This window comes from Opisthocomus hoazin, chromosome 9 (genome assembly GCF_030867145.1).
Source record: "Opisthocomus hoazin isolate bOpiHoa1 chromosome 9, bOpiHoa1.hap1, whole genome shotgun sequence".
Lineage (NCBI taxonomy): Eukaryota > Metazoa > Chordata > Aves > Opisthocomiformes > Opisthocomidae > Opisthocomus > Opisthocomus hoazin.
In genome coordinates this window covers 35269725-35293656 of record NC_134422.1, presented here as the reverse complement: position 1 = coordinate 35293656, position 23932 = coordinate 35269725, and the positions used below count along the sequence as shown (strand labels likewise).

At 45.4% G+C, this 23932-nt stretch overlaps 1 protein-coding gene across 1 annotated transcript in view; it reads right to left on the bottom strand.

Annotated features, from left to right (window-relative positions):
* COL6A3 (collagen type VI alpha 3 chain) overlaps positions 1 to 23932 on the bottom strand; it is a 64631-nt gene that overhangs the window by 25516 nt on the left and 15183 nt on the right. Inside the window, exons 5-16 of the mRNA XM_075430646.1 lie at positions 17356 to 17958; positions 13928 to 14527; positions 12083 to 12649; positions 8734 to 9354; positions 7006 to 7605; positions 5824 to 6426; positions 4851 to 5447; positions 3188 to 3534; positions 2757 to 2835; positions 2273 to 2418; positions 819 to 911; positions 314 to 367 (exon numbers count right to left, since the gene is read on the bottom strand). Of these exons, the coding sequence (XP_075286761.1) occupies positions 314 to 367; positions 819 to 911; positions 2273 to 2418; positions 2757 to 2835; positions 3188 to 3534; positions 4851 to 5447; positions 5824 to 6426; positions 7006 to 7605; positions 8734 to 9354; positions 12083 to 12649; positions 13928 to 14527; positions 17356 to 17958 (4910 nt within the window). The remainder of the gene's footprint in view (positions 1 to 313; positions 368 to 818; positions 912 to 2272; positions 2419 to 2756; positions 2836 to 3187; positions 3535 to 4850; positions 5448 to 5823; positions 6427 to 7005; positions 7606 to 8733; positions 9355 to 12082; positions 12650 to 13927; positions 14528 to 17355; positions 17959 to 23932) is intronic.

Sequence of the window (23932 nt, the reverse complement as noted above, 5' to 3'; positions counted from 1 at the left end):
GGACCAGCTGCAAACATTCCTACCTTCCTTGGAAGAACAGCACAGAGCTTGGTCACATCAAATAATGGGAGTTATTCCCCCATCATGCCTTCTCCAGCTCTCAAGGAGCTCCTCGCTGACCTTCTCCCAGAAGCAGCTGGGACCAGCAACTCAGGCTGTCGGGTGGGGGAGACACAAAGTTCTGCTTGCTCTCTTGTCTAACCCACTGCTGCATCCCCAGCAGAAAATATTTAGTGAAAAAGCCTCCAAATGCTTCACTATGTTGAAGTCACTAATCTGAGTAGTACTCTGCAGAGCAGGGGCAATCACTTACCGGTCCTCCTTCATCACCAGGATAGCCTCCATAGCCAAGATCACCCGTGGCACCCTAGAAGACAGCAGAGAGGATTCTGCATTTCTTTCATAGTTCTGTGATCTCCCTCTAAAATGATTCTCAATATTTCCCTAGATTTGCACAAAGGAGCTGCTTGGTCAACTGTGTAAACAAGTTAATGAGAAAAACCATCTCCCTTTGATGTTCCCAAACTGTCCACAAGACACTTCACCCCCTCCTTCCAGCCACTCATCCCTGCCTTCTTGGTTGTTTTACAACACAGAAGCTGTGAGGAAAGGGAAGAAGAGCAACTTTCAACTGCTGTGCATTGCCCAGGGCCAGTTTTAAAATGGGGGGGGGGGGGGGGGGGGGGGTAAGTGGAGATGACTTCCCCTTTTGCACCAGCCAGTACAACATGCGCAGCCTGCACGTTATCCACACATCACCACTGTGATGGACACTGGCCTCGCACGGGGACACTTCATCCTCAGGTGAAGCAACCTACCTTTGGTCCTATGGGGCCTGGTGCACCTCTGTCCCCTCTCTGCCCTGAGCACTTGCACGGGACCTTGCAGCACGTCCTCTCTGCGATGTTGTCCTGCAGCAAAACGCACATGGCACAAAGGGAAGGTGTTAGAAACCTGGCAGAGACCCAGCTCCATAACTACTGCAAGCCCTTGGGTCTATGCAATTGCTCCTATGCTGAGCATAAGGTTGGTCCAGAAGCATTTTGGGGTCTGTCTGCCTTGACACAGCCACAACGGCAGGAGAACAAGGTGTGTGTTGGCAGACTGGGTAGGCTGCATGGCTAGGAAGCAGCAAAGTTATCTTTTGTGTATGGACAACAGAGGCAAGGGTTTAAATGGGAACTGCGTGGGGCAGAAGTTGTAGAGGGCAATTAGTAGAGACCAGTGCCTGTCACTGAAGAGGGCAATCTTGTCTCCAAAGAAACAAATCCTGGCTGTGGAATAGGCCATGAGAAAGTCATTGCAGTGAGTACCTCACCAGCAACTTGCAGGCTGAGAACAATTTGTGAGAACACAGCGAAAGAAAAAAAAGAAAAAAGAAAAAAAAGACACTAATTCAGAGAAATAGCAGCTTGGTTTTGCATCATCCAGTAGAAAGAAAAAAAAATAAAATCACTTTCTTTGCCAAGTACATTGCTGGCTGCAAACGTTTCCTGCCAACTTTGCACATTTACATTTTGAAAGGATTTTCCTAGGCAACTGAGTTATGTGGGGATGGGCTGAAGACTAATTTTTATCCCACAACCCAAAGTTCACTCCCAAGTGGCTGTACTTTGATTTTCAGAGAAGGGCCCGGCAAGGTTACCACAGAAGTCAGTAGGTAAACCCAATCTTATTAAATCTGCTAGAGAAGGAGCTTAACGATGGTGGTAGCAGATTTGAAGTTGGGAGGAACTGGACATACTGGGGTTAATAGCAAATTAATTATTACCTAGAGAGGTACTAGATTCATGGAAGCAAACTAAATCTATGGAGAAGAAAGGAAAACTCCTTCATCTGGTAAAAGCATGTCCAGAATACAGACAGTGTATCAACGTAGGGAAAGAAACCTAGAAAGCAGTGCTTCTGCAAGAGATTTAACACTGACAAGGCATGACAGTGCATTACCCACAAGGTTAAAAAAACTAACAGTATAACTACAGGCAGAGAGCAGGCTTTTTGATGGCATCTCGTCCTATCCGCTTTGACCTAATCCAGTGCACTGTAGCTTCTGCTGGAATAGGGCTTCTCCAGGAGCATTACAAGGCAGCACCATGACCTGCTCCTAACTTTATGTGCTATGGCATCTGTAAGAAGAGCTGCCGAAGGTAGGGAGAGGAGAGGACAAAAGCCAAGAGGGTATAATTCAGCCTCAGTTCAGCCCTGCAGGAGATCCAGCCATTGGCTTTCCTCCAGTGTTACAAGGCAGCACTGCCTGTGCCAAGTCACTTACGAGCTGCTCTGCCAGCTCGAAATCCAAGTCCAGCAGATTAACTCTGAGCGGTCTGTTGTAGGTGAATCCACGACCAAACTCCAGCTGCATCACTTTGTCAAAATCGCTCACTCGGTCCAGCCCGACGAAGATGAGAGCACTGACACCTGAGAAGGGGGAAGCAGAAGGGGCTGTGTGATGGGGCGAGGTGCTCTGCAAAGCCTGCACGCCCTCCCCTCCCCTTGTAAGGATGGGTCGTTCTCAGACTCTTTGATTGCAAACACAGCTTATTCAACCTAGAACAAGCATCTTCAAGAATATTCAGTGCAAATTACCCACACACTTAGCTGCCAGGGAGAGCAATGAAGAATAGCAAGTGCATGTAGAAATCATTAAATCCGTATTCATTACTGTCAAAAGCTGGTGGATTCAGGAGAAAGGGTGGTAAAATGGGCCGCAAGTTAACATGGACTATAATCATTGCCTTGATGAGTAAAAAAGTTACCTTCTGTATGCAAAGCAGACGAGGCAGCCTCCAGCTGATCTATCGAGTCATCTGCACCATCAGTAAAATGGATTATGACCTGGGAGAGAAACAAATTTACCTCAGAACCCAGAATATTTCAGGTGTGAAACACAATCAATGTGCAACCTGAAGGACCTTCCTCCAAGCGACATTACATCTCAGAGGACATGAGGAAATTGCTATGCCCTTTCCAGGCCACAAAGCTTTGCATTTTTGTGCCTGATTTCGGTACATCATACCATACAGGGGAAATCTGGAAAGAAACAGTTTTCAGCCAGCTCATGGGTACTGGCTGCAATAAATTTATTTATTTAGTTTATTATGCATTTACCGTTGCTTTGCCAACTAAAATACATCGGAAGTCAGCTTTCCTGGCCAACACCATCCCACTGGCTTTGGTTTTGACTTACCTTGGTGCTGCCAGAAGGTGCAGATCTGAATTTGTTCAGGTAGGACTGCAGCGTCTCTGCCGTGAGAAAATAGGGCCCGCGAGTGCGCATGCCTTGAAACCTCTCAAAGAGCTCTGGCTGGTACTCAGAGAAGTCCAGTCCCTCAACTGGTGCCCCCCGAGCCTGGGCCATGATGGCTACCCTGACGCTGGGCGCCTCGTTGCCACTGCAGCTGATCTTCTGCATCTGCGTTATTCTGTTCAGCACAGACTCAACTCTGGACTCCAGACCTCTCTGGGAATTAAATATATTTTGGCCAGGCCCAACATCTGTGACATCGAAGCCAATTATCACATCTAAGTCACAATCTGAAAGGGAAACGCAGAAAAAGAAGGGAGAGGAGAACATCACCATTGAGCAATACAACCATTGCTTTTCAAGTAATGACTTTCCTAATTATTCTGTTAGTCATTAGAGAAGACACTCTCTGCATTGAGAACTGCTACCATTTGATACACAAGTGCCTCGGGCTTCCTTTCATCACAGCAAGGAAAACGTGGGAAGATCTGCATATATTTATTTTCCTGTGCAATTGTTACTTAGCATTTGGATGAGCCGACTAAATCAAGTCCAATAGAAATTTGTGTTTTCATCAGGCAGCCAAGACTGCTGCTTTCTCTCCACTGTATGAAAAACTGTTGCAACACTGTGGAAGTACCTTCTGCCTGTGCTTGAAGAGGTCACGGGGACTTAGAGGGAGGAGGCGACAGCCAGATGACCGACCTCAAGTGCCTGGAAGGTGTAGATGGGAGTTATATGCGCTCAATTTTTCATCTCGTCTGGAGCTGCTGCTCAGCTCAGGGCTGCTGTGGCTCTCCTTCAGCTTCTCCAGAGATTTGGGAGCTGCCTCTGCTCAAAATCCAGAAGGCTGAGCCGGTCAGTTGTGCTGGCAGTAGGATTGGCCATACTGTCGTAAGTTAAAGCAGCTGCTGGGAGTCTGGTCCGATGGCAATACCAGCTTGCTTACTCACCCCAAGTAGCCAAATAATGGGATTCCTTTGTAAGGCAATTTTACCTTAAACTACAACCACTTGTGCCCTAGCTTTTTCTCATATAACTGTCATGAGATCAAGTGGGTACCCTGGATAATCTGGCAGGAGAAATTCTGATTTCCAGCACATCATGCATGCCAAGGACTTAACGGCCAAGGAGTCCAGTTAGCTTGTTATAAATGCAGTGGGCAAAACAAAGACCATCACTTTTCGTTTTGGCACTAAACAAGTTGGTCTGCCAATGTGCTAATGGCATCATATGCCTGCACATCAGGGAAGGAAGTTAGTGAGATTTAGTCTAAAGGCAGTTAAATAATGGAACCCCTCTGATGCAGTGGTAGGAGGCCAGTGATTTACTGTCTGCCTGCCATATCTGAAAGTATTCCACCACGACTGCACCTCTGTGGTAATGGTACACCAGTCATTCATGTGCTGAAGCACACGAACAGGCAGCTTTTGTACTAAAGGCTTGCAGCCTACCACCACACTCATGGAGGAGGTCTGAGCCCATACTGCACCTCAGGCTATAGGCAAAGCACAAGAGCGGGATAGGCAAGTCCATCAAAATGCGTTGGATATTAAAAGCCACCCTCAGGAATGACCTGGGCACATTATGAAAGGATTGTGCTTACCTCTTGTAACATCCGTTGGGCACAATTTCTCCTGCATAGCAGCTTCCAGTGTAACCAGGACCTGCTCATTCAGCTCAGACAGCTCCTGGGCTGTTGCCGCTCTGAAACTTGTGGCACTCTCGCTGGCAAGCCTGCTGACTTCCTTCAGGTCAATGTTTTTTAAGCCTACTGCAAATACCTTGACGCCTTTCTGCGTGATTTCCAAGGAGGCACTCGGCCCATCATCTGAGGACTTCCCACCCGTGACAATGAAGGCAATCTGAGGCACCCTCTGGTCAATTCGGCTACCGGCCTCCTTCACAAAGTGTTTTGCCTGGATATGCTTGATGGCTGCACCGGTATTTGCCACTACACCACCTTTGTAGACAACGTTGCTGATGGCATCTAAAATCTGAGGTTTGGTGGAGTAGTCCTTGAGGAAAAACTCATCGGTGACATCTGAGTTGTACTGGGCCAATCCTACCTGGATAGAGTCGCCATCCCTATAAATGGCATCCACCACAGAGTAGACAAACTGGAGAACTTCTTGGAAGTTATCTCTCCCCAGATTGATGGAGCCATCCAGCAAAAACACAATATCAGCCTGCTTCTTACCTCCTGAAAAGATTACAAAGAAAACACAGTTATAAATTGTTTGCAGCATCTGTAATATTTAAGATGCTTAGTGCTTTGTGAAGTAGTTTCTCTCCTGTGTTTCTCTCTCCTTTCTACCTCTTTAGAGTCTTTGGCATGATTTTACAAGGAGAAAGTTTTTATACACCACTTTATACACTTCATACAACATTACTTGTTTTTGTGGTAGACACCGTCATCTCATTTACTTCTTTCCTATGCTCAACAAAATCTTCTTCAAAGTGTTCTTTAAATCAATGTGACTAAAGGGTTGGGAATCAAAAGGTGTTATTATGGAATCATTTTCACATTCTAACTGTGCTCTGTCCAGAAAAGTCTGCAGGATGAGTAGTAGTCTTACCAGGTCCTAAAAATCGAGGGGTTTCTGTTGTAGGTATCGGAAGTTCTTCAAGAATATTCTGCACCTTCTTTTCTAATGTTGGGAGTCCCGTGAAGTCCTGTACCACAAGCACACGCTCAGGATCATTGGTAATGACCTGCAGCTGGCCCCTGTCCACGTTCCTGGCTCCCACACCCAGAGGCTTAATGCTTGTTGAAGTGATCACGTTAGCAGGCCTGTTTACATCATCCTGGGACCGGTCTCCAAGGATGACAACTAGATGCTGGGGCACTCCATCTTCTATCCTGCTCCCTGCAGACTTGATAAAGTAGTTCTTCACTGCGTAGTCTAGGGCTTTGCCAGCGTTCACGGGGGACCCCCCTCTAAGCCTCAAGCGGCGGATGGCTTGCAGCACGGCATTTTTTGATTTGTGAGTCTTCAGGTAGAACTCAGGGAAGACGTTGTTGCTGAACTGCACCACGCCAATTCGCACTTTGTTTGGCCCAACTTCCAGCTGCTGAACAATTCTGCTGATGAAATCCCGAATGTGAGCAAGTCCATCGGGCCTAACGCTGTCGGAGCTGTCAATGAGGAAGACTACGTCCTTTTCATCACCAGAAATAACTGCAGGGAAGCAAGGAGAGAGGAAATTACTCATGTGCCAAGTCTTTGCTTAAGCTTTGCTGGAGGATTTCTGTGCTATCTGCTCTTGTGTGACGTAAAACTGCGCGGCATATTTTCACAAACTTTAGGCACAGTGCTATGGGGAACGTCTCCAAAAGGGCTTGTGTGTTAACAGTCTGCCTAAAATTCAAAGCATGAGTTACTCAGAGCTTTATCTGTTTGACTCATTAATGCTCTTCTCTGGATTTGTCAGTGTTTCCAGCTTCATTTTGCCCCAGATTTATGTCTCTTTCCTAGAGAGCTGCTAAACGGGAATAGATGGTATTTGACTTGAAAATGAAAATATGTAAAATATTTAGGTACTTTACTTGAAAATCAAAAGTTATAATGTATTTAGGTACTTGGTTAGAATTTCCACATAACTAAAAGTTTTCTTCTAAAACTGTACATGTGCTACACCTTTGCTTTTTACTAAGGAAAACCTCAGTTTAGAGAGAAAGGATGGAAAGTTATTTACACATTTGGGCAACATTTACTTGAATAGCAGCCCAGAGGCAGCCGGTGTTGACAGAGCCTTACCTACGGGGGGTTGCACATCTCCCAGCAGCCGTCTGATTTGGTCCCCAGTCAGGGTTTCAATAGGAGTCAGCAGCTTCTGCTCAAGGCTGGGCAGTTCCTGGAAGCTGGAGACTTGGAACACGTAATCAGGACTAAGGGAAATCTGTACCATCTCCTCAGGATCCACATTCTTCGCTACCACCATAGGTGCCACCCCCACTTGTTTGACTTGCAGCGATGGGTACTCTAAGTCATCGTCAGACTTTCGGGAGGAGAGGATGACCAAAAACTGAGGGACACCTTCCTCGATGCGGCTCCCAGAGGGCCGGGTGAAGATGGTCTTTGCCACAAACTCAAGGGCCTCCCCCACATTCACCTGCTGGCCCCCCTGCGGCCGCAGACGTCTCACAGCACTCTGCACCTCATCCTTGGTGGAATGGGCATTGAGCAGGAATTCCACGTGGGGATGCTCACTGAACTGGACCACTGAAATCCTGGTGGTGTCAAAACCCACGTCCAGGTTGTTCACTATCCTCCCAATGAGATCACGGATAAGGTAGAATTCCTGGGCAGCATAGCGGGAGCCATCAACCATGAACACGACGTCCCTCTTCACACCCGCTGCAGGAAAAAAAGCAGGAGTCAGAAGGTGCATCAGGCATTGCTTATGGAATGCAGCTAAGCTCAGCATCTACATCACTGGCCCATGCCTCTGGCCGTGGGGAAGGATGCTCATTGTTTCATTGCCTGTGATATCTCCTGGGAGCCCCAGCAGGCAGCTCTGGGTTCAACCCAGGCACAGGACCAATCTGCTAGACACATCCCCAGGCAGGGCAAGAACAGCAACTTCCAGAGCAAAGGAAGAAAAAAGGGAGCTGGGGAAAGCTGTAACAATAATTCTTGATGGGATCTCCACCCAAGGAAACGTAGCCTGGTGATGCTCCTTACTCAGGGCAGGTTGCCAGGCAGCCTGGGGTTGGTTTACACTCAGTACCACCCCTCCTTCTTTGACTTTGTCCTCTAGGAAAGCTTCTATCCTATTACTCTCTCAGCTTCTGCCCTTCCAGTATGACTTTTTAACTTCCTAATAAAATGTTTTCTGCAATGGTAATTCAAGTCAGAGCCTGAATTATCGCCAAATATCACACTGATAAATGGGGACAGAGGAAAGAAGTCTGTCTCTGAAGGGAAGGAAGTAGGATGGTGGACTTCAAAGGGACTGATCTGGGGCAGGTACCTTTCATCCCAGGCATACATTGGCTGGATTTCATTCCAAGCAAGACCAGAAGTGGAAGGATCCTTTTCCTGAAGCCCGCTTCCAGTTTCCCTTCCCCCAGTGAATGAGAGTAGCAAATATAAGACACATCAGCAAGCCTTACATTTAGCAGAAAGCTGACCTTGATTTATAGTGGTGTGAAGGCGTCCCTGCAGCATCTAAATTTACATCCCAGGAGGAATAGCATGGACTTAAAATACATCAACTTAAAATAAGATTAAGGTGATAGCATTCACTTTGTGGGTCTTGCATGTGGATACAACATGGACCACCTTGAGCTACTGGGATTAAAGGTGGCTCTGCTTAATTACACAGCTCCTACCAAACCTGAGTACGTCAACAGTCAGACCAAGATGGACTTGGAGTCTTAGCTGTGACCATCTTTGCTTTTCTCAGTTTGTGTTGCAACCATGATGTTACTAAACATCATATTTTGCCGCTGGGTCTCGGTGCAGACACAAACATCTTCTCACCTGGGCTGGGTGATGTAAAAACCAGATCAGGGGCAAGTGACTCTATCTCTTTCTTGGTCAGCCGGATGACTCTGTTTGAGACGACCTGCTGCACCGTATCCAGCTGGCTGAAGTCAGGCACAGAGATAGCAAAATCTGGGAGGAAGGAAATTGTCTGCAGCTCTGTGAGGTCGGCATTTCCAATCCCGATGCCAAATGGCACTGTGCCACTCGTCTTCAGGACCACTGAGGGCCTCCTCACGTCATCCTGGGACCGGTCTGCGGTCAGCAGAATCAGGAACTGTGGGACACCCTCTGCTATCCTGCTGCCACTCGACACTGTGAACACATTCTTGATGAGATAGTCGAGGGCTGCTCCTGTGTTCAGAGGAGATCCTCCCATAATCTTCAGCTCCTGAATGGCGCTGATGAGATCTGCTTTGTCTTCGTGGGTGTCAAGTAAGAACTCGGGTTGTATGACATTGCTGTACTGTGCGACGGCAACACGGACCTTGTCACGACCTATATCCAGGCTTTCAACAACTCTTTGGACAAAGGTCTTCAGTAGAGGGAAACCACTTCTGACACCATCCGAGCCATCGATTAGAAATACCACATCCTTCTTCTCACCTCTCTCAACTACTGTTTGAGACAAGTAAGGGTAGGGGGAATAAGTGAGATTCTCTCTTGCAGTGATTATTATTCTCCACATACATTGAAACAGAAGACTGTAAAGCTTGGGGAGGGGAAACTGAGGTGTGAGGATGGGTGGTTCGTTTCCTTTGCCATCAGGTGCAATCTGTGGTGAAGAGGCAGATGGGTGGAAGTCGGTGGAAACCGCAGTGCAACACATGCCATGCCTTACCCACCGAGTCATAGAATCATAGACTCATAGGAAATAGGGTGCCAAGAGACTTCGGGTGCCATCCCCTACCTGAGGCTGGGAGAATATGTTCGCTCCCAAGGGGGCTGGGAAGCTGGTGTGTGGCTTTGCAATATGCAACAGGTGTCTGGGCCATCAGGGATATTCTACTCCCAAAGAAAACGGAGTTTCTGAAGGAAATGGCATACTAGCGAGCAGGTGCTCACAGGGAGCCAGTGAAGAGAGAGAGAAAGAGAGAAAAGCTTTTCTGAGTCATCACTGAACTTAGAAATAAATAATCCAGCACATGCTCAGACCAAATAAGCATTTGCTGGAAAGGACATCCAACTGAAAATGCTGAAATGCTTTTCTAAAATGCTAGACACTGAGTTATTTTTTTTTCTTACTAACTTCAAGCACTAAAAATATGCTAATTGTGACCAAACTCTCCTTTTTAAAAAAAATCAAGACCATAAAATGTCAAAGATCAGGGAACTCTTGATGCATTCTGCTATTCACTAACAGAATTGCAAAGCTTTGATTTAGCCAAGCAGAAAACATCACTGCCTCTCAAACACAGCAACTGTTGGATGACATCCCCAAAAGTTTTGTTGGCTTGTTTATAGCAGGGTCAAGTGGGACAAGCAGGAGCATGATCTGTCCCTCAGAAGAAAATCTTAAATATTTGCTTATGAATATTGGACATATAAAGAGTTAATGAGGGCAGTCGAAGTCTTAATGCAGACTTCAGATCAAGTTTATTACTTAAGAAGAATGTTGGAGACATGGTGGGTTAATGTATAGGACTGGAATATTAATATAAGTTCTTGAGCAATACAGGTAGCAAGAAGGAGCAGACATAGCCTGGTGTGTCCAAGTCTCACACACTTCCCTGAAATTCAGAAGCAGGGGAGAAGAGTCCTAACAAAAGTGTCTATGTAGCAGATATAGAAGAAAAAAATATGGGTACTCTTATGAGGTGGCTCTCTTTTAGCCAGGAATACTAGGAAAAGTAGATGGATGTAGCTATTTGTGAGCAATTAGCATAATTATTCACAGTACTTGGTGGTCAAAGGGATGCAAAATTATCTTGACAAGAGAGAAACGGTTTGAAAAGGGAGGATGCAATTCAAGAGCACTAGTTGCATTAGTCTATGTTGAGGCAGCAGCTTCACAAATAATGGAAGGGCAATGACTCCACAAGGAAAGGATGGGGAAGAGATGACCAGGGGTCACCATGGTTACGCTCTGCTCATTTGGAGTAGGCTGACATTGGAGAGACGAGGGGGAAAATGTAGAAGATCTACAAGACCTTCAGGGAAAGACTGAATGATTGAATGAGCTGGGTACAAAGATGGTGACATGAAGACCGAGACAAGATGTATATGGCAAGCTTAAAGTAAATGAAAGGCTGTCACACAAAACATGGGATTCAGAGAATCATAGAATGAGCTGACGTCTATATCCTTGAGTTGAAAGAGATGCAAAAGGATTAAATTACGACTAGGAAGGCAGAGGTTTCTCATTGAAGGAAACTATCTACCAATAAGGAGAAAAGCAATTGAACAGATTGATTACGGAGGCTGGTGAAATCTCCTACACGAGAGGGTTTTCAGAACAGATTAAACCAATGTTAGATGGTTCCAGATAAGAAGATGCTGTTGGGGACAAGGGTATGTAACAGATGGCACCCTGAGATTTCTTCCAGCCCTATTTCTTTTTTATGTTTCTATGATTCTAAGTCCATCTGCCCAGGAATTTTATGGCGAGGTGACGTGGAAGTTTTTACCATTTTCGTTGTCCCCAACTGCTGTTGGGAGATGGGTTAATTCTCAAATTAGGGCTGCCTCAGGAAATCACAAAGCTGCACATGCATCATTTCCAGTGCTGCAGTGTCAATTTATAATTGTGTCCATGTGATTCTTTTTGTGACTTCTTTTTATTCTTTAATTAATACATACTCATCTACTGAGCTTGTAACAGTAACTGAGCCAAGAACATCTCACTTATTGGTGCATAGGTACAAAATGTAGAAACTACCATTGTATCCTGTGAGAGATAACGGAGCAAGAGTGAATCCAGCACACTGCAGTGCTCCTTACTCACTGCCACTCCTCCAGAAAAGGATGAATGGAAAGAGAAATTGAGACAAGCCTTTATTTGCTTCTTCTAGACCTTGCCCAACATTGCACATCAATTTATGCAAGATCTCTGGGGTGATGACTCTCTGTTATTTCAGGTTTTTACCATGTTTTACACACTGGTAACAGAACCTACTGCAGCTCTTGCAGCTGAAGAAAAGTTTTTCTCCTTATTCTTTTTTAAAATTCAGTTTGGACCCTAACAGTTTGCTGGATCAGTTTCCAAACAGAGAAAAATTGAAGTACAATAGCAGTTTCTACATAATCGTTTTAAACATCACCAGAGACAATCACCCCAGTTCCCAAATTGAGGGGGGCATGTAAGTGGTGTCTGACAGCCTCTTGGAAACCCAGGAGGTCCCTGTACCTGCTGGCTGCAGCTGGATAGTTTTCAACAGGTTGACTATGTTTGGCTGAAGCTCTGAAATCCGAGGGAGGGAGTCGACATTCAGAATGAACTGTGGGGCATAAACGATTCTTTCCAGCTCTACTGGGTCAGCATTTTTGGCTTTGATAGCAAAGGTCACGACTCCAGCTTGCTTCAGAGCATCTGATGGTTGCTCCACATCATCAGTTGATCTCCCAGCAGCAAGGAGGACCAAAAACTGAGGAACCCCTTCTTCGATCCTGCTTCCACCTTCCTTCACAAACAGCCTCCTTATAGCTTCATCTAGTGCAGCTCCAATGTTCATTTGCTTCCCAGTTTTTATCTTCATCCTTTTCACTTTGAGAAGCATGTCATGCTTAGATGGGAGTTCGGCAAAATCAAATTCAACTTGGATGGTGTCACTGAATTGAGCCACAGCTACTCGTGTGGCATCTGGACCCACATTCAGGTCAGAAATAACTTTGTGTACAAAGTCCCGGACAGCAGGAAAGCTACCCAAGAGGTTGGCTGAGCCATCGATCAGGAATAAAATATCTTTCTTGCTTTCTAGAATAAATTCACAAATGAAAAGAGGGGAAAAATATGAAGGCATTTTTCTTCTTAAACGTTATCCTAGAAACTTCTCTGCAAATTAGCTGGGTTTCAATATGCAAAACAAGTGATTTTCATTTACCAGAGTATTCAAAGTCTACAGGACTAAACAGTACCTTTGACATTTATCTGAGGAAAGGGATGTAAGGACACCTCTCTCCAAGGACTCAGTAAATTCAGGCACCAGACAGCCATCTCATGTATTGTATCACATCATATTAGTCATGTCATAAATTGGCTGTTTCAGATTACACCAGTAATGTTTATGTTCTAGCAATCTGTTTATAATACAGGCATGAAGAACAACAGCAGTGAAGGGTTTTTTTTGCTATTTAAAGGCTCAGTAGATAGTGAATAGACATTAGTTCATACACACATACACAAAGCATATTCTATGATCTCTTAAAGTACTTCTCCCAGCTGCAACACAAGGAGGCATCTAAATCCGTAGGCAAGTTATAAGTTTGAGAGGAGAAAAATCCTTTTGCCTGTTTCAGGTTGATGCCCTGTTAATTCCAATTGAATGTCCAAGGCAAACCCAAACACCTCATACCTTTTGTCTTAACATCTTTCATTTTCAGCTTAATGGTCTCCTTTCCGTACTTAGCAATCCTGCTTGTTTTAATGTCATCAGAGGCACTTAGCCACAGTAAGAGAATTAGTTAAAAAATACCTGTTTAGAAAGGGTTAAACTTGCCTATAGCTTTTGGGTTTAATGTTAGAGGCTAACTTTGAATATCTGGAGTCAAATTCAGCCTCTGTGACAACCTGCTAACAGTACTTTGACAGAGGCATTCCGAGGAAGGATGCAGCCACCCGTACCTGGCTAGACCTCTCTTTCTCTGTGCTCTTTGGCACGGCTTTAACTTTTCCACACCACTCCTTGTGGCCAAAAGTGCTTGCTCCCATATCCTGAGCTAGTGCAAATGATGCATTTACAGGCTGTGTCACTCTTACAGCAACAAAAAGGGAACACCTGAGTAAGTGACTAGTGGGCATAGATTCACTCGGATCATTCTTCGGTCCTGACCTGCCAAAAGACTTAAAATTATGCTGTCTTCAAAGTGTGCTAGCAATGACTTGAACAAAACCAAGAGCTGACTGTATTTAAGGTTAAGCACAGCCCTAATCACTTTGATGAGGCCTTGGACAGATGTGAAGGTATACACTGGGAACAGTCAAGAGCAACAAGATTAACTCAACGCAGTCAACATGAAGGAAGGTAGATATTACCTGTTGGGGCGAGTGGAACTTCTTCCACACCTCCACTAACATATGTTGTTATAGGCTTATTTAACTCCTGGGGTAAAGCTGCCAGAGCACTGAAATCATCCATATAATACACCATTCTTGGATTAAAGGCAATCTGTTCGAGTTCTGCCTTATCCGCACTCCTAACTCCAACAGCAAAAGTCAGTACTCCAGCCCGAGCTAATTCATTGGAAACTTGCAAGAAGGGATCGGCAGACCTCCCTGCTGTCACCAGGACTAGGACCTGCGGCACTTGTTCATTTATTCTGCTCCCACCAGCTTCCGTGAAGTGATTTGAAAGCACAAAGTTCAGTGCAGAGCCAGTGTTCAGCACTGACCCCCCCTTGGGCCTCAGCTGCCCCATACGTTGAATTATGTCTGACTTGGTTTGGTATGAGTACAGAAAGAACTCAGTTTTAGGAGTGTCGCTAAATTGAACTAAGCCAACTCGGATTTTGTCACTGCCGACATCAAGGTAGTTAACTAGGGTGGCAACAAAGTCACGCACAAAGGGGAAGTTGGCATTTCCAACGTTGAGTGATCCATCCAAAAGAAAGATGATATCCCTTTGGGTTACTTGAACTGCAGTAGAGCACAGAAAATAACATGAGACATTACAGAAAACAAAATAGATTTTTTTTTCATGTGTGCATACAGCATACACTGTACACACATGTAAACCTTGTTAGGAGGAAGAGGGAAGAGTGGGAGAGAGAGAAGAGAAAGAGCATGATCAGCACATAATTAACAAGGACCTTGCTGGAAATGACTACATTTGGCAGGGGAGGCTTCTGACTGGTATTGAAACATCCTTTAAACGTCAGGTTTACCAACAGGGCTCAGTCTCTGCCATGGTAGATGTTTACAACGGCTGCTAATGCCAGAGCTGTAAGTTCAGGACCTGGTCCTTAGCTGGCAAAAGCCAGCCTCATTGATTTTGGTGCAGCAATGCTGATTTAATGCCTGCAGACACCCTGCTTATCTACACATCACCACACATTTACTCGGGGCTTTCCAATGAAACTTTAGGGAACGTTTCTGCTTTCTGGCACCTGAAGTATGCTTTGACACCTAACACTATCACCACCTTGTTAAGCAAGCACTTGTTCCACACGGATGTTCCTGTGCATCCCTAGGTACAGAGAACCATGCCCTGCAGTGACTTCCATGGTCACTCTGTGCAGCCATCAGCAACGGGCATGCAGTGCAGGCTTAGGCTCCACTTGCATGGGAAAATACTTCTGCCAAGTCACCAATTTTGTCAGTATATTGAATGGGGATTAAACATACCTTTTACTAATAGGCTTAGAAAAGCTGGTCCAGAGGAAACTGCATCGGCTGCCTGATACACCTATGTTTTCAATGTCTGCATTTGATGATGTCTGCAGTTGCAGACATCCGTTTTGTGGGCTGTTGAATGGGGAGAAATTTCCTACTTTTGGCAGTAACCAGCCAGTTCTTGGCTGCTTTTTTAAGGTTAAATCCTTCCTCGGCTCTCTCCCAGCATCTGAGCCCCAAGACACAGATCTGCAATGTCACCCCAAAGACACCACAGGACCACCCTCCTGTGTTTTTTTCTTTAAACACAGCATGTCCAGATGACAGACCAAAATGCTGAAACTTTAAATATGATCTCAGAGAACGAATCAGTGGGCTCATCCAATGCATCCCCTGGATGTCTTCCTCCAAATAAGCTATTTGGGAACATATCTATGCCCATTGCTAATGTTGTTCAATAGCTGTCTGTTTAAAGCATTTGCCTATGGGTATACGGCTATATTCATCCATCTAGCTAGCTTGCCTTGTGCCTGTAAGCTTGCTGTCGTATATATAAAATATAGAAATACTAAGATATTAAAACCAAAACGGAGAAAGGGGCTCTTTGGAGTGCAACCATTGCTCTCAGATTTGATAGATAGTCTTGGCTTTCTGTATTTTTAATTTTTCCCAGAAAACCATCATTCAAGGCCCAGGGTGAGACAATATCTAGTTGAAATGTAGCAGTCTGCCTAGTGTCAAAATCAGTTTTGTTACTAATTATAGTCATTTTATGGGGTAGGATATGATTACTTGCTTATTGTATATGTGAATAGCTGTGAGTACAGTAGAGTAAAAGCACTGCAAAAAAAAGAGAAGCTGTATGAATCAGCTTTAAAGAACAAGGAAGTTTAGGAACATTTTTAATTTACATTGAAAAGTAAAAATGTCAGATTTGGTGTATAGCCATGCAAAACTGTATTAGCAGGAAACACATTCTGAAAAAAGGCTTATTAAATAATAAGTCCCGTGATATTCATCTTAATTAAGGACAAGTATTGGCAAACTGATTTTAAAATAGCTGCTCTTCATGTAAATCAGTCATAGGGCTTAACTCTTTAAGGACCCTTTCCAAAAACTCAGTTTCTTTTGCACTGTGGTTTATAATTTTAAATTACTTGAAGAAACTAGACATAAATATGGGCATGGTTCAACACCCACTTAAGCCAATAGCAACCTCATTATTGACCTTACTGGGAGGTGAAAGTCCTGTTTGTCTAATGTTTATACGCCATGGGACAGAAATGCAAGGTTCAAATATGATCCAGTGCAACATTAATTCAACCTCAAGCATCTCTATCAGGAAGAAATCCTGAGAAATTTGGTATAAAATCTCTATGCAGCTAGAACACCTCTTGAAATGCATGGGAAACTGCCTCAAAAGACATGACTCTGGCTATTGGATTGCTTCCAAAGTCTACTGATGTCAATGGCAAGACCAAGTAAAAAGAATCCACTGGCTTCATGGGGCTTTGGAACATCTTCTAAACAGATTAAATTAAAATCAACACTGCAATAGTCTCGTATGCCTCTTAAGGCCTGAGCTGAGTAAATGATAAGAAAACTAAATATGTTCTTAAAGGGTGAGTTTCAGTCCAACAGTGTCAGGCTAGCTTTCTCTGAACATCTCCATGAACAAACTTGCTCATTTTCTTTAAACTCAGAAGTAACTTTTAAACTTTCTTGAGCAAATATGTGCTACGGATGATTTTCAAACTGGGGAAGAAATTATAACATTCACAGTGTGTCCTGCTCATAGGTTACACAAACCTGAAGCAAGAGAAAAAGCCTCCACCGAACGATTTCAGTACCTAACTAGTAATGCACATCTTTCACGTCCAGACCTTTAATTGTTGGTGACAAACAAGGAATGGGACAAAAATCTCCAGGAAGGAATGACAAAGCTGTAATAACAACCATGCTACCAAATTCACTGATCTTTTCATGCATGTTTTGCAAATCAAAGAGACAACACATAGCTATGCTGAAACATGTACTTTGTGCTTTTTCCTCCTTATCTCTACATGTCATAGACTAAGAGTTGACAAAAATAGAAACCATATCTCCGTAACTAGAACAAGGTAATTAATTACCTGATGGTGGTTCTTGGATAATCATTCCTCCAGAGAGCGTTCGGATAGGTGACAGCACGTCAGGAAGAATGGCTTGCATGGACGGAGTGCGGAAGTCACTTGGGTTAAACACAAAATCTCTCTCATGGGCAATTTCTTCAAGTTCTGCCAGGTCTGCATTTCTTGACCCAATAGCAAGGATCACTATCCGGTTCCTTTTCATCTCCGCTGCAGCTTGGTCAACAGCATCCCTGGACTTACCACCAGTGATGAGCACCAGCATGGGGAGCACTCCTTCCTCCATCCTGCACCCGGCAGCACTGGTGAAGAAGTTGTTCCTCACAAAATCCAGTGCCGAGCCAGTGAAGAGTGCGGTACCACCCATGGGCTTCATTTTCTTCACATTAGCCATCACATCCTTTCTGTTCTGGTGGGTATTAAAATAAAACTCCGGCTTCACAGTGTCTGCATACTGTGCCACTGCAACTTGGATCAGGTCAGGTCCAACCTCCAGCCTTTGGACAATTTTGGCAACAAAATCACGAATAGAGTTAAAGAGGCCAGTCCCCAAAGCAGTAGAGCCATCTATCAGGAAGACTATATCCTTCTTGTTCACTTCAATAACTGCAAGTAACACATGAATATAATGTTAGAAGAAGCCTTCTCCACAATGTGCGCATCAATTCTATGACAACAGTTCAGCAACATTTAAGACTCCTTATTTGCTTGAAGTACTTTTACTCTCAACACTTTTAAAAGGGTCTTGCTTTCAAAACTTATTTTTTAGGTTCTAGCAGAGGGCTAATAAGAAATCTGATTGAATGTTTCCCTTTTCTAGAACACCGAAGAGTTGCAAGAATTGCATTGTTTATAAAACTTTATATTAAAATGCATATACATGTCAAAACAAGAAAGAAAGGCAAACAGTCAGGAGAAATCTTGGCACTCAGCTGGCATATGAGATAAAATAAGCAGGTGATGCTCCCTCTTTCTGCAGTGGACCCATCCGAATTATGCCAGAGAGTGGTTTGGTCTCACTCAGGATTAGGTTCCCAAGAGCAATGACACAAGAACAGTCTCCACTTACTCAACATACCTGAACTTCAGGTCATCACATCCTACATCTTATTCCTTGTCTAATAAAAACAAATTATGATTTTTTTTGGCACAGCTAGCCCAGTCATGGAAGAGTTGAATTATGTTCTGGTTGCCATGTCTTTAACAAAATGAGTCCCCTAGGCTGTAATCTCTGAAACTTTATTACTGACGATGGCATAGGACACAGAAAGAGCACAATTAGCTTCCCAGTTTGCTGGCTAAGTCTGAAGAAAGATAGTTAGGAGGAAAAAAATGTGTTGTGATGCATTGGAACCAAAGCACCATCATATTTAATACAGCAAAGGTACATAAAAAAACAGTATATGTTAACAAGAACAATACCGTTATGATGCATTATACGTGCTCTTTATGAGAGATAATTTTAACAGTCTTTTAGACAACCCTCCATTATTCTTTGAAGCAGTGAGCCATGGGTAGTATTGTCAAGAATCCAATTCACATCATCACCTCCTCGATTTCATGCCATTGAAGCGAAAAAGGAAACCTTGTGTGGCTTCCAGATTATGCTGGAGTGTTATGGACCATTATGTCACATTGGACTTGGGGTGCCCTTAAATTGCCTACCCACCTAAGAGCTCCTGAAATTGGGTCAATATTCAAGGTAGCAGATCCACCACCTCCCGGGCTCACTGCTATGCCCAGAGCACAGTCTGGGGGAAGAGGAGACCCAGCACCACCAGGATCTCACACCCCTTGGGGCAAGTGGTAGCAAACACTCTCTTGTCCTGCCAGGATGGAAAAGGGCAATCCCTAGCCCCGTCAGGGCTCCCCTGCTTGGAGGCTATTTACTTTGGATTTGAACAAAGAATGAAGCTTTGGCTGCAGTCCTCCTTGGCCGGACACCAGCTGGCCATGGAAAGCAGTGCTTCCAAAGGCTGGCCTCCGTCAGGTTTCTCATTATGGGTGAGTGCCGTGAGATTGGGCTACCCCAAGGAGTGATTTAGTACTCGAGTTGACATCTGTGGCTCAGCTGCCCCCTGTGCCCTTGGACCCCGAGAGACCTGTCTTCACCACAAGGAGCCAGCCTTTGCAAAAATCTCTTGCAGAGTCTTGCTGGAAATTGTTCAAGCAATGACCGATTTGAAAATTTGAAGCTTACAATAGTCCGCTGTGGTGGTATCGGACACAAAACGGTGAGACCTTGCATGAAGTGAATGTGGTGGTGCCCTCCCTGAGCCACAGCCTCATGTGAGATGCTGGTGGCTTGCAGTTGACTGCACAGACTGTCAAAACAGAGCTGCTCACAAAGTAACACGGATTTGTTTAAACTATCCTCATGGGGGACTTCAACCACCCTGACATCAGCTGGGAAGACCATACAGCTACGCAGGCGCAATCCAGGAGGTTCCTACAGAGCATCAATGATAACTTTCTGATGCAAGTGGTGGAGGAACCAACAAGGAAAGGCGCGCTGCTGGACCTCGTGTTAACAAACAAGGAGGGACTGGTGGAGGACGTGAAGGTTGGAGGTAGACTCGGCTGCAGTGACCATGAAATGGTCAAGTTCAGGATCCTGCGTGGAGGAAGCAGGGCGATAAGCAGGATCAAAACCCTGGACCTCAGGAGGGCTGACTTTGCCCTCTTCAAGGAGCTACTGGGAGGAATCCCGTGGGCCAGGGCTCTCGAAGGCAGGGGGGTCCATGAGTGCTGGTCGCTTTTTAAACAACACTTCTTTCATGCACAGGAGCAATGCATCCCCCTGAGAAAGAAATTTAGCAAAGGAGGCAGGAGACCTGCATGGTTAAACAAGGAGCTTCTAGCGGAGATCAGGCAGAAGAGAAAGGTGCATGGAATGTGGAAAGAGGGACAGGCCACTTGGGAAGAGTACAGAAACGTAGTGAGAGCATGCAGGGATGCGACGAGGAAGGCCAAGGCTCACCTGGAATTGAAGCTGGCAAGGGATGTCAAAAACAACAAGAAGGGCTTCTTCAACTACATCAGCAGCAAAAGGAAGGCTAGGGACAACGTGGGGCCGCTGCTGAATGAGGCGGGTGTCCTGGTGACGGAGGATGCGGAGAAGGCAGAGCTAATGAATGCCTTCTTTGCTTCAGTCTTCAGTGCTAAGACTGGCCCTTAAGAATCCCAGGCCCCGGAGGTAAGAGAAGAAGCCTACAAAGAGGACGACTTTCCCTTGGTCGAGGAGGACTGTGTGAGGGATCGCTTAAGTGATCTGGACATCCACAAATCCATGGGCCCCGATGGAATGCACCCACGAGTGCTGAGGGAGCTGGCAAATGTCATTGCTGAGCCACTCTCCATCATCTTTGAGAGGTCCTGGAGGACAGGAGAGGTGCCCGAGGACTGGAGAAAGGCCAATGTCACTCCAATCTTCAAAAAGGGCAAGAAGGAGGACCCAGGGAACTACAGGCCGGTCAGCCTCACCTCCATCCCGGGAAAGGTGATGGAGCAGCTTATCCTGGAGGCCATCATCAAGCAAGTGGAAGAAAAGAAGGTTATCAGGAGTAGTCAGCATGGATTCACCAAGGGGAAATCATGCCTGACCAATCTGATAGCTTTCTATGATGACATGACTGGCTGGGTAGATGAAGGGAGAGCCGTGGATGTTATCTACCTTGACTTCAGCAGGGCTTTCGACACAGTCTCCCATGATATCCTCCTAGGGAAGCTGAGGAAGTGTGGGCTGGATGAGTGGTCGGTGAAGTGGATAGAGAACTGGCTGAATGGCAGAACTCAGAGGGTTGTCATCAGCGGCGCTGAGTCTAGTTGGAGGCTGGTTACAAGTGGTGTCCCTCAGGGGTCAGTACTGGGCCCAGTCTTGTTTAACTTCTTCATCAACGACCTGGATGAAGAGTTAGAATGTACCCTCAGCAAGTTTGCTGACGACACCAAACTGGGAGGTGTGGTAGATACACCAGAAGGCTGTGCTGCCATTCAGCGTGACCTGGATAGGCTGGAAAGCTGGGCAGAGAGGAACCTGATGAGGTTCAACAAGGGCAAGTGCAGGGTCCTGCACCTGGGGAGGAACAACCTCATGCACCAGTACAGGCTTGGGGTGGACCTGCTGGAGAGCAGCTCTGCGGAGAGGGACCTGGGTGTCCTGGTGGACGACAGGTTAACCATGAGCCAGCAGTGTGCCCTGGCTGCCAAGAAAGCCAATGGGATCCTGGGGTGCATCAAGAAGAGTGTGGCCAGCAGGACAAGGGAGGTTCTCCTTCCCCTCTACACTGCCCTGGTGAGGCCTCATCTGGAGTACTGTGTCCAGTTCTGGGCTCCCCAGTTCAAGAAGGATGAAGAGCTACTGGAGAGAGTCCAGCGGAGGGCTACAAGGATGGTGAGGGGACTGGAGCATCTCCCCTACGAGGAGAGGTTGAGGGAGCTGGGCTTGTTCAGCCTGAAGAAGAGAAGGCTGCGAGGGGACCTTATAAATGCCTACAAATATCTGAAGGGTGGGTGTCAGGAGGATGGGGACAAGCTCTTTTCAGTGGTGCCCAGTGACAGGACAAGGGGCAATGGGCACAAACTGAGGCACAGGAAGTTCTGTCTGAACATGAGGAAGAACTTCTTCCCTCTGAGGGTGACGGAGCACTGGAACAGGCTGCCCAGGGAGGTTGTGGAGTCTCCTTCTCTGGAGATATTCAAGACCCGCCTGGACAAGATCCTGTGCAGCCTACTGTAGGTGACCCTGCTTCGGCAGGGGGTTGGACTAGATGACCCACAGAGGTCCCTTCCAACCCCTACTATTCTGTGATTCTGTGATCCCCTTCCCAGAGCCATGAGATTTCCAGTATTCATCCCCCAACCAGGTTTTTTCGTCTCCAGGGAGAGAGCTGAAAACAAGAAACTTTCCAAAGGGATACCAAAGGCTGAAATCCCTGCTTTGTATCACCCAGGCAAGATGTCCAAAGTGCTTCCTTCAGTTGTCAGCAGCTAGATACCCAAAAATGGAGACCCTGGAAACTTCTGGCTTTATATAGAAGTTTGTGGGAAACATCAAAGGGGCTTTGCAGAGATGAGAGGCTGGGAAGAAATAACTCCCTCCGCTAATCATTTCTCTTGCAGCTCTCAAATCCTGCAGTATGTTTCCTTAGAGAAGAGGAATGCAAGAAACAAAACCAAAACCCACAGGAAGAAACACCCCACGGTGCTAATTTCAATGGACACAATTAAAGCAAAAGCATTTAAGGAAGGCTGTACATATCTCATAGGGTCTGATCCAGAGCCCAGTGAAGCCAACGGCAAGTCTCCCAGGAATTTCAAAGGATTTGGGATAAAAGCATTTGTAGCTTTGACTCTAAAAGTTGGGAAAGTCAGAAAGTGTCAGCATCAAACCCAGCCCTGCATAGCTCCCTCCTCGCTGCTATCTCAGCTGTCTTTGGTGTAGCACTCCACCTAATTTAATCATTCAAGCTCCCCAGTAGTTAAAGGAGAGGGGAGAGGGCATTTCAAGTCATCTGTTCATCCCGGGAGGACTAACGTACAGCCAGAGAGCTAAAGTGAAGTGAGGTGACTTTAGTACTTCAGAGGAACGCTTGGCATCTCAATGGTTTGGCATCCATTTCAGGCTGCAGTAGGTGTCCCAAACCAGTGCTTTACACTGCAGACTTGCAAGGTACTGGTGTGAATCAAACAGACCAGTCAAAATTAATTTCCATGGACATTAGGCAAAGGAAATTCCCTAAAGCTCCTTTGTAAACACCAACCTCTCCATTTAGCATATCCATCTATACGTGATTGTACAGGCTGATGCTGCTGTAGTACCTTCTACAGATGAACTTGTATTTTAAATGAAAAATATGCAAGTGCAGATGAACCCGTATGTACCAACATTTTAAATCTTGCTATTCAAATAGCATTAAAAAGAAAGAGAGGTTTCCCATTGACTTGCATGGGTTCTGGCATGCACATTTTAGCTAGACACACACACTTCAGCTTATTTAGCTAAATATGGTTCTTGTGGGGTGCTACAAGCAAAAGTTCTTTGTGTTCTTTCCTGGAATAATGAAGGCAAGGTCATAAAATGATCTTTCAGGAAAATTCCTCCCTTTGATTTGAGCCATGGGATAGCAATCATGTTTAGACATAGATCAGCGAAAACATCTGGAATGCAGTTTTATATGTCAACATACATCATGAGTTGAACAGTATGTACGGAACTCCAGACTGGCACTCGGATCCCAAAAGTGTTGTTCATATTAAGCGTGCTGGTAGTTAATTGCAGCAACTCCAGCCTGGCCCTTCTCAGAGGCCTCTGAAACATGACATATTGTGTCTTTCATAAAGCCTCTCTATCAGTAAGTTTAACTTAGTCACAAAAATATAGAGTGAGAAACTCTTTATCACCTACTTGCTCCATAAATCCAGATATTCATAGTTCTACTGCACCCAAGCTAATACTGGTCCAGAAAAAACATCAATGGGGACTTGAGAGTGACAGAGGGACCTAAGTGGAATATTGACACCTATGTTTTCGTTTCCCATGGCCTCACGGAACGCTGAAAACTTTCTCAGCTTATGGACT